This window comes from Dipodomys ordii, unplaced genomic scaffold (genome assembly GCF_000151885.1).
Source record: "Dipodomys ordii isolate 6190 unplaced genomic scaffold, Dord_2.0 Scaffold69, whole genome shotgun sequence".
NCBI lineage: Eukaryota > Metazoa > Chordata > Mammalia > Rodentia > Heteromyidae > Dipodomys > Dipodomys ordii.
Window position 1 is genome coordinate 2,878,253 of NW_012267285.1, and position 10,942 is coordinate 2,889,194.

General features: G+C 45.9%; 1 protein-coding gene across 5 annotated transcripts in view; it reads left to right on the forward strand.

Annotated features, from left to right (window-relative positions):
- Nucleotides 1-463: 463 nt before the first annotated feature.
- Nucleotides 464-10,942, forward strand: part of Erc1 (ELKS/RAB6-interacting/CAST family member 1) — a 116,462-nt gene continuing 105,983 nt past the window's right edge. For all 5 annotated transcript variants that reach the window (XM_013023708.1, XM_013023709.1, XM_013023710.1 and 2 more), the window contains exons 1-2: nucleotides 464-533; nucleotides 7,603-8,423. In XM_013023708.1, coding sequence (XP_012879162.1) covers nucleotides 7,752-8,423 — 672 coding nt within the window. In that variant the 5' untranslated portion in view covers nucleotides 464-533; nucleotides 7,603-7,751. The remainder of the gene's footprint in view (nucleotides 534-7,602; nucleotides 8,424-10,942) is intronic.

Genomic DNA, 10,942 nt, shown 5'->3' on the forward strand with positions numbered 1-10,942 from the left:
AGGGTAAGGACTGTTGTGTTTGCTGGTGTCTGAATATGGGATGGGAGCAAAACAAAAGGCGTGAAGTCTGGCTTGAACAACGACAGCGTCAGAGCAATACACAGCCATGATCTGGGATGCCATTTAGTTCGGAGGCTCTTCAGGGCTTTCTTTGTCTTGGAGTGTGTTCTCTGGAGTCACAGGAGTGAAGTTTCCACAACTGAGAGATAGAGTTGAATGTGTTTGGGGGAACCCCAGAAGTAAGTTTAGGAAGAGCAAGTGATTGATTTGGCTGTATAAAAGATGCTGTATAGAATTAGGAGATGGTGAGATCACCAGGGAGTGAATGAGAGTCAGACATCTGAGCCTTGGGGTGCTGATTCATTCAGTAGTTATTTAATAATTATGGCTTTGGGTGCTTTTTTTTTTTTAGAATTGAGGATACAGCAATTAGCAAGGCTGACAAACTGTACCCTTGTGGTACTCACCTTGCAAACAGATTGGAAGGAACACATGTTGGAAGGAATTGGAGAAGGAAGGGAAACCAGCTGATGGTAAGAGTCACTGAGCAAAGGAGCCTGGGGTTTTAGAAGTGGAGGAAAGGAAATCTTCCAGCAGGAGGGAAAGACCGACTATCTCATTGATTAAAGATGTGTCAAAGTGTTGAGTAAGAGACTTTTGCTTGACTGTACTATCTTGTAACAGATGACAGTTGAGACAAATGTGAGAGTCTTTCGTTTTCCCTTCTCTGCATTGATTTTTTTTTTAAGATTTCAGAATGAAATAGTAGCTTGAGAGTTTGTACTTGTACAGAGGACATGTGTGTGGTAGTTTTTGTCATTGTTAATCTTAAGTACACTTGAGAATTTTTAAATTATTTTTTATGTACACTTCTAAAAATAGATAATATATGTACCAAATCAGAAGTCATAAAACAGTATTGGGGAAGAAAAGTCTTCTGTTGTATGTAGTTCCTTTACTCTTGAAGGCAATAGCTGTTTCCAGCATATTCTTCTTACCAGTAAAATTCTCTGTAATAAGATTTCTGTTATTCCCAAATTGTATTAATATTGACCTCTAGTACTACTTTAGAATGGGTTATGATTCTTCTTTTTTTGTTTTTGGAGGTTCTGTGTTTTGAACTCAGGGCCTCACACTTGGAAAGCTGGCCCTCTTCTGCTGAGCTAGGTCTCCAGCCCTTTTAGTGCTGTTTATTTTGTTTGTTTTTGGCCATGGGGCTTGAACTCTGGGCCTGGGTATTGTCCTTGAGCTCAAGGCAAGCGCTCTACTGCTTGAGCCACAGTGCCACTTCCAATTTTCTGGTGGTTAATTGGAGATGAGTCTCAAGGGCTGGGAAGGTAGCTCAGTGGTAGAGCTCTTGCCTTGCATACTTGAGGCCCTGGGTTCGATTCCTCAGCACCACATAAGCAGGAAAAAAAAGCCGGAAGTGGTGCTGTGGCTCAAGTGGTAGAGCACTAGCCTTGAGCTGAAGAGCTGAGGGACAGCGCCCAGGCCCAGAGTTCAAGCCCCACGACCGACAAAAAAAAAAAAAAAAAAAACCTGACAAGAGCCTAGTGGCTCACCCCTGTCATCCTAGCTACTCAGGAGGCTGAGATCTGAGGATCATGGTTCAAAGCCAGCCCAGGCAGGAAAGTCCATGAGACTCTTATCTCCAATGAACCACCAGGAAACCGGAAGTGGAGCTGTGGCTCAAAGTGATAGAATGCTAGCTTTGAGTGGAAAAAGCTCAGGGACAGCACCCGGCCCTGCGTTCAAGCCTTAGGACCAACAAAAACAAACGAAAACTTACCAAGAGCTAGATATTTTATACTCATTCACAGATTTTAGGGATCTTTGGAAGAGCATGTTCTGTCCATTTCATAGGTGAGGATATGTGAGTTAAAGGGGTACAATGGCAGTTTAGGTATCGTTTTAGTATTTTTTTAAAAAAATCAGCATCTGGGTGCTATTAGCTCATTCCTGTAATCCTAGCTACTCAGGAGGTTTAGATCTGAGGATTGCAGTTAAAAATTAGCTAGCTTGGTTAGGAAAGTCCATGAGACTCTTATCTCCAATAAACTACTCAGAAAACCCAGAAATGGTGCTGTGGCTCAAATGGTAGAGTGCTAGCTTTGAGCAAAAAGAAGCTCAGGGACAGCACCCAGGTCCTGAGACTGGCACTCAAGCCCCCGGACTGGCACACACAAAAAAAAACAAAACCAATAAACCAAAACAGAAAAAGGAAGAAAAAAATCAGCTGGGTGCCAGTGGCTCACGCCTGTTATCTTTGCAGCTCAGGAGGCTGAGATCTGAGGATTGTGGTTTGAAGCCAGCCCAGGCTAGAAATTCCCTGTGAGATTCTTATTTCCAGTTAACCACTCAAAACCCAGTTGTGGCACTATGGCTCAAAGTGGGAGAATGTAACCTTGAGAAAAACCTCAGGGACAGCACCCAGGCCCTGAGTTCAAGCCCCATGACTGACAACCCCTCCAAAAAAAAAAACTCATTCTAAGTACTTGATAGAACTCTGGCTATGGTATTGACAAATAACTTAATAGAGATTAACGGGGGATGTAGTTCAGTGGTAGCTTACTTACCTATCTTGCTTGTCATGCATGATCCTGGGTTCTATCAAGAAAACAAGCACTACAAGAAAGTAAAACCTCAAACACCCCAAGCTCTAGAAATACTTCAATATTGAGACCTGGTTTGTACCTACAAGCATATGTTCTGTATATAATTGTTGTGTGTGTTAACATTTTATTTCTTAGAAAATGGAGTTGCCTTACTCTTTTCTGGCTCAGCTTATGCCATCTTCTTAGAACTAATATTTAAACTAAAGACTTTCCTGTTTTTATTCATGTAGGAAGAACAGTTTGTTTTTTAAAAACTGAGATCTTGCCTGTTGAGTAACAGGAGAGAAGAGAACAGAAATAAATAGCCCGACATGTAAGAGACAGTTGATAATTTATGGAATTTGGACATAACTTAAAGATAGAAGAAATAGTTTCTTAACATGAGAGAAAATGTTTTAAAAAAAGACTTTCAGTAGTTGTTTTCAGTCATATTTAACTCATATTCAGATGTAGATTTAAATGTTTATTGCTGCCAGGTGCTGGTGGTTCACGCCTACAATCTTAGCTACTCAGCGGGTTGAGATATGAGGAACCTGGTTCAAAACCAACTCAGGCAAGAAAGATGTTGAGACTCCTAACTCTAGTTAACAACTAGAAAAGTGGAAGTGGCACTGTGGCTCAAAGTGGTAGAGCACTAGCCTCGAGTGAAAGAGCTCTGGGACAGTGTCCAGGCCCTGAGTTCAAGCCCAATGACCAAGCGGGAAAAAAGGCTACTACTTTTTTTTGTTGTTTTTTTTTTGCCAATTCTGATGCTTGAACTGAGAGCCCGGGTGCTGTCCCTGAGCTCCTTTTGCTCAAGGCTTGCTTCTACCACTTGAGCCATGGTACCACCTCTGGCTTTTTCTGTGATTTAATTGGAGATAAGAGTCTCATAGACTTTCCTGCCCAAGCTGGCTTTGAATCTTTGAATCTCAGTCCTCAGATCTCTGCCTCCTGAGTAGCTAGGATTGCAGGTGTGAGCCACCGGCGCTCCACTTGAGTCTTATTATTTTATTTTGATAGTACTGAGGTTTGAACTTAAGGCCTCATACTTTCTAGGCATGCGTTTTACCATTTGAGCAATGTCCCAGGCCTAAAGTAAGTCTTTGATGATCTTGTTTTCTGCATGCCTTTCTGAATATGCCCCAAATGCAAGACCCTGCATTAACTCTGTCTGTTGGTCAGGACTGCTTGCAGACACCCTGGGGGTGAGGTCATGTCTCACTGCGCAAGAGCAGCTTACTGCTTTATATAAAAGTGATGCATTTCCAAAGCTAGGTATTCCTCAGCTGTGTGGTGAACCCCAGAGAACGCAGAGCGCCCCTGTGAGCCCCTCTATTCTCTGTGCAAGGCTTGTAATGGGGAGCCAGTGCAGACATGCTCATGCTGGCTGAGCTTTGAGTAGTAAACTTGTGTCTGCTGCAGGAGACTCATGCTGCTAGTACCCACGGAACACCCACAGGTTAATGTGTTAAGTTGTCAGTAGGGCAGAATAAAACCCAGATTTTACAGTGCTCATCTTGGCTTTGGCCAAGAGGAGCTGTCCTTCCTGTTTTCTGCCATCTTCTTTATATACAGTAGGCGTCCATGTTTGGTGTATTTTTTGTTTTTTGTTTTTGTCGTTCGTGGGGCCTGAACTCTGGGTCTGGCCGCTGTCCCTCAGCTCTTCAGCTCAAGGCCAGTGCTCTACCACTCAAGCCACAGCGCCACTTCTGGCTTTTTCCACTTAAGTGGTGGTGAGCAAGCGAACCCAGGGCCTCATGCATGCGAGACAAGCGCTCTACCACTGAGCCACCTTCCCAGCCCCGGCATCTCTATTTGATGATCCACATCTGAGAAGTCAACTAGCTGTGATTGAAAATTCTCAGAATAGCTGGGTGTGGCGGTTCCTTTCCATAATCCCACACTCAAGAGGCTGAAGCAGGAGGATCACAAACCAGAGGCCAGTCTGTGCGGTAGAGAGAGACACAGACAAGTGAACAAGTGAGCCCGGCACCTGCGGCTCCTATCTTCAATAACAGTTACTCAGGAGGCTGGGATCTGATCTGAGAATCTCTGTTTGGAAACAGACCAGGCAGGCAAATTTAAGGATTGTGGTTCGAAACCAGTCCAGGCAGAAAAGTCCGTGAGACTCTTATCTCCAGGTAACCAGCAAAAAGTCAGAAGTGGAGGCTTAGCCCAAGTGGCAGAGCAACCTGCCAGTCATGATTGGGTGAAAAGTCATGAGAGTGGAAGTCCCTGAGTTCAAGACCCAGTACCAGCAAACCCTGAAATAGCACCAAATGATGAGCGAAAATGAAATCATGTCTGAACGGAGCAGGTAACAGCAGTTAGGTACACAGTATTTTCACTGATTTTGCTGTCATAACTAGTGGTGACGAGGAGTCAGGGAGGAGGGCCTGTGAAGGTTGGATACAGACACAGTGCTACTTTACCTAAGGAACTTGAACAGCTACAGATTTCAACATCCATGGGGATTTCTGCACCTAATCGCTCATGGATACTGACAGATAGCTGTATGTAATCGTAGGAAAAATAGGCTTGTTGGAATCTGCTAAACTGATTTCGCAGCCTACTATCGGGTCATAATCCAAAGTTTGAAAACATCGATTAGCGGATTCTGGGCAAGAGGCATGGAGTCGTCTTAGAAAGTTGTTGTAATTAAGCAGGCAGTGATGGCAGGAATTGTGGGCCGGAGGAGCAAGATGGCTGTCAGGGGTAGTGGGAAGTGAGGTGGGTAGGAATTGTGTTCTTCGATGGTATTGGGAGTGAGGGAGATGTAGTCTTCTGGCCTGGGCAGCCAGGGTCATTGGCTTGACTAGAGGGAGAAGCCAGGGCGAGCCTATAGACTGGGGAGACCAAGGCGCAGAGTTCCCTTTGGGGGCATAATGGTTTGGGGTACATTTAAGAAGGAGAACCGGAAATTTCTACGTGGTGGGATAGAGGGTTCTGATTGTCAGAAGGGAAGGTTTGGATTGGGTATGTAAATTTGGCGTTTGCATTGCGCAGGTGATTTATTGCCATGGGGGCAGCTGTACCAAGGATGGGTTAACAGGGATCCAGGTGTAATTGTGGAGGTGATAAACATTGAATGGAGGGAAGAACACAGAAGGGACGGAGCGTCCGCATCAGCAGGTTGAGTGCTGACGACGTGAGAAAGGCAGTAGAGGAGAAGCAAGGGCTGGAGGGAGTGGAGGGGAACAGGCTCAGGTGAGTGTTGATGGCGTGAGGCAGGGTCGGAGGGCCTGTGTGATGGCTGTCTTCCTGTGATGCTGTCCGACACGGCTGCCTTTCCACAGACTGGGAGGCTTACAAGTCAGCAGACTCCGCAGTCTCTCCTTCCGGGATCTAGGTTTCTCCTTAGTGTGTTAGATGGCCGTCTTCCTCTGGTATCTTCCCATGGTTCACTCTTTTTTTTTAACCTGGCTCACTCTTTTGCTAATCTAATCTCCCTCTTCCTCTTAAATAGAACGTACATCCTCTTTCTCCCTCTCTCCCTCCTTCTCTCTTGTCTGAGACCAGGACTTGAACTTGGTACCTGATGCTTTTGTTCATTGGCTAGTGCTCTACCAACGAAGCCATACCTCCATTTCTAGATGTGACACATTCCCTGTTGCCTTCTATAGAGCTCAGATTACTCATGAAAGGAACCTTACTTCATGACTAGGTTTGTTCTTGGAAAGAACTTGCATAGCACTGTTGGTAGAGCACTGCAGCTCCTGACCGAGGTGTACTGTTGCTGCTTATGAGGTAGAGGGAAAATTTGAGTCTCTTCTTAAAGGTCTGTGTTCTGGGTACTTCCTGTCCCATTTGTTGTTACCCTAGAACTTTTACTGATTCCTTAATATAGCCTGTTAGATTGTCAGTGTGTTCATGTATTTGAAGATTTTTAACCTTCTTGGGTTTGACCAGTATGTCTATAAAACTGTATTTTTAGACCATTGGGCCCAAAGTTCAGGACTCCCACTTTAGATCCAGCCATTTGCCTCCATAATGCCTACGATGGAGACCTGGTGAAGGGCAGAGAAAGATTTATGACAGGGCAGCCATGGGAAGACAGCCCCTCTTCAGTCGTCTTTAGGAGTAGACTTTGGCTCCAGGTTAACCGGGAGAACCAGGGGTAGGAAGTAAGAGAGGCACACGTAGCTGAGCAGTCTCAGTCCACAGGACAGCCTGGTTGACCATTGCTCATTCTTTGGTCTGGTCTGGTCTTCGTTGCTCTACCGTTTAAATAAACTGTCTAGTTTTTGGCTGCTTCCTTTAAGATAAGAAGATGGCCTTGTTTATTTGAGAAACAGTGTGTCTGTCACAAGATGCTTCTCAGTGAGCCCTACCTTTCCTGGACTCCAAGGAGATGGTAAAGTGACTGCCGGAGAGAATGGCTCGGGTCGGAGGACACAGATGCGAAATGTGGGGCCAAGGAGGGCAGAGCGCTCAGCTTCTGATTACAGGACCGGAAAAAGCATCCTGTGCGTTCCTCCTACGTGCAGTCACTTGGATACCAGTTTAAAGGAAGGAACGCTAATGCATATAAAACCCACTAAAAAAAAAAGCAATGAATTTTAGTAAATAAGACTTATGTGAAGCCTGCTGTTACCTGACCTAAGCCAGCTCTTTGGAAGACAGTTAGGAAATCAGAGACCTAGTTAGACTCTCAGGTGCTCCTTGGCTTACCGTGAGTCATGCCCTGATAAACCCCCATCATAAATGGAAAATGCGTGGGATACACACGGGACCTTCTCACGGCGTGCTGGCCATAGTGCAGCGTGGACTTGTCCTTGTTTACCGGCACAGTGTAGACTCTGACTGAGCTGTGGCTTGTGCCCCTGCTCAGCATCTGGAGGGCATGTTTTTAACCATGTTTAGCTGGTTTGGAAAAGATCAAAATTCAAAGTATGGCTTCTGCATGCATTCAGCACTTATACCTCCTGAGGGTGAAGGGAAAGCTCCTGAGAAGGGAAGTATTTGCCACTGGAGGACTACTAACTCTGCGATCTTTTCATTACAGATATGGTGTAAGATACTTCTTCAAGACTGGACAGGTGGAGACCCTTATTTCCGATAGCCTTAAGCTGACGCAAAGCCATAGGAAAAGCTCACGGAGTTCCATTGTTTCCGCTTTACTTTTTTCCTGGCACCTAAGTTCACCTTGCAACCATGTATGGAAGTGCCCGTTCTGTTGGGAAGGTGGAGCCAAGCAACCAGAGCCCTGGGCGCTCCCCTCGACTTCCCCGGTCCCCCCGCTTAGGTCACCGCCGGACCAGCAGCACTGGAGGGAGTTCCGGAAGCAGTGTTGGCGGCAGCAGTGGGAAAACCCTTTCGATGGAGAATATCCAGTCCCTGAATGCTGCCTATGCCACATCTGGTCCCATGTACCTCAGTGATCATGAAAACGTGGGTTCCGAGACACCTAAAAGCACCATGACCCTCGGCCGCTCTGGGGGACGCCTGCCTTACGGCGTTCGGATGACCGCCATGGGCAGCAGCCCCAACATCGCCAGCAGCGGGGTGGCTGGTGGCGACTCCATAGCGTTTGGAGAGCATCACCTCCCTCCCGTCAGTATGGCGTCCACGGTCCCTCACTCCCTTCGCCAGGCACGTGATAACACCATCATGGACCTGCAGACGCAGCTGAAGGAGGTGCTGAGGGAGAATGACCTGCTGCGGAAAGATGTGGAGGTGAAGGAGAGCAAGCTGAGCTCCTCCATGAACAGCATCAAGACCTTCTGGAGCCCCGAGCTCAAGAAAGAGCGGGCCCTGAGGAAGGACGAAGCCTCCAAAATCACCGTTTGGAAGGAGCAGTATAGAGTCGTGCAGGAGGAGAACCAGGTGGGTTCCAAACACGTGTGTCTACTTCGATGGTCAGAAATTTGTGCATAGAAATGAAATAGGCCATTCCTCTCCTGTTTTAGAGTAAATACTTCTTCTCCAGTAGAGATGTGGTCTTGCTCTGTAGCCTAAACTAGTCTCCAACTCTTGATTCTTTTGCCTCCACCTCCAGAATGCTGGGGTTGCAAGTGTGTGCCACCAAATCTGTTTGAAGCTGTAGCCTTCAGGGGTAGAGTATGTATAAATACATAATACTTGAAGTGGACTTGAGGTACCTGGATCTCTTGTTGCATTCGCTAAGCACCGGGGTACCTTGGTGAGGATGCTGTAGACACATTTCTATTTTACTGAGCAAAGTTATTGACCTAATTTTCTTTTTAATGTTGAAGTAATTGAGGCATTTGTTTATACTGATAGCTTCGAAGCTATACAGAACAAAAGCCTCTTGCAGTATTTTTTCCAATTAGGAAGCTACATTCAAACTTAAAATATTGAGTCTCCAAAAAAAACCCCATTGTGGGCACTTAGCACTTCCGTGCAAGAGAAACATCCACAGGGTTTTCATGCCAAAAAAGCCATATGTGCCGAAGAAGGGTGAGCACTACCTCGTCTAGATTCCACCCCTTGCCCTAATTAAACACCAGTGCCAGCAGGAATAGATTCTTCCCGCAACCACTATAATTACCACACAATCCTAAAATTGTATAACTTTGGTCCAAAAAATAAAGGGTGCAATTTTAAAGTAAAGCAAGACACTGCAATGAGATACAAGAGACTGAGAATGCTAATTAATAGATTATAGCCAGCCAGCAGTGAACCCTAATTAACTCTGCAGTCATCATACCCTCCGTAGCTTTCAGAGGTCAGACATCTTCCACTTTACCAAGATTGGCTTAATAGGATTTACAGTAATTAAATAAGGTTCCGCATTTCTGTCTGAGACCGGGGATTTGGGTCCATTCTAAGTATTTGATCTGATGGGACCACAGAGATCTGTTTCTAGTCCTATGTAAGAACACATTTGCCTAGAATTGCCTGATGTGTGTGGTTTATTATTATGGAATCCTTACAGAAGATTGTTTCTTCAACAAAAATACACAGCTCTTTTTATATCTATCTTTTTGTTATTAAACTTTCAAATAACTGGTGGTTGGTGAGCTAAAAGTCTTTACCCTATTAATAGTGAGGACTTTCTTTTTTATTAAATTGAGAATAAGAATAGCTTTTAGAGTATGTCTGCTAGAGAAAAAAATGAAAATTCAGCTGTGAGTTTGGTGGAATTGCAGAACTAATAAAGGTTTGGATAAGTTACATTTTTTTTTTTTTTTTTGGCCAGTCCTGGGGCTTGAACTTGGGAGTCTGGGCACTGTCCCTGAGCTTCTTTTGCTCAAGGCTAGTGCTCTACCACTTGAGCTACAGCACCACTTCGGGCTTTTTCTTTTTTTAGTTGAGATAAGAGTTTCACGGAGGGGCTGGGAAGGTGGCTCAGCATGCTTGCCTTGCATGCATGAGGCCCTGGGTTCGATTCCTCAGCACCACATAAGAAAAAAGAAAAAAGCCAGAAGTGGCGCTGTGGCTCAAGTGGTAGAGCGCTAGCCTTGAGCTGAAGAGCTGAGGGACAGCGCCCAGGCCCAGAGTTCAGGCCCCACGACTGGACCCCCCCCCCAAAAAAAAAAAAAAAAAGTCTCATGAATTTTCCTGCCCAGGCTGGCTTTGAATCATGATCCTCAGATCTCAGCCTTCTGAGTAGCTGGGATTATAGGCGTGAGCCACTGGTGCCCAGCTTACCGCTTTCCCCCGCCCCCACCTTTAATTTTTATCTCAATTTATATCTGTCTTTGTTCCCACTATTTCACAGAAACTAGAAATAGCTAGTGCAAATGACCAATGGCTGTTTGCCTGTCCTCCTCTTGTCTAGCTCTCCTAGTTGTCTATTGTTTCATGGATTCTGTGGGCCAGGAATCTGGGTGTGGTTGGTGCCTCTGATTCAGGTCTCCTGTAAGGCAGCAGCAGAGGTGCTGACTAAGGCTGTGTTCATTTCCACGCCTGAGCCCCCTGGAGGAGGCCCAGCTCCTGGCCTTCCTCACATGCCTCGCAGTGGGCCTCTGCCTCCTGTCTTTGTGGGCTGTTTGCTGCCAGAATCATTTGAGCGCCTTCACCGTTTACTTACAGCTTCTCCTGTATCTTTTGTATCCATGACCGGGGGAGGGAGAGGGGCATACTAGCCTGAGTCTTCTTGTAACCTAATCTTGGAAGCCACGGCTATGGAGCTGGCTGATTCTGTCACTAGATCCAGCCCACTCTGCGGATTTCATGGAGGCATGAGTGCTGGTGGCAGAGAGCATTCTGAGACATGCTAACCCTCGCTCTGACAGACAGCAGGCGCCGACGCTGGGTCTCTCCTCTGTAAAGTGCTCTTCTTTGGGGTTCTCAGAGCGCGCTTGTGTTTTTCTTGTTTGGTCTCTGGCTTCTGTCATGTCACCTTTCTTTTTTTCTTTTCTTTTTTTTTTGGGGGGGGG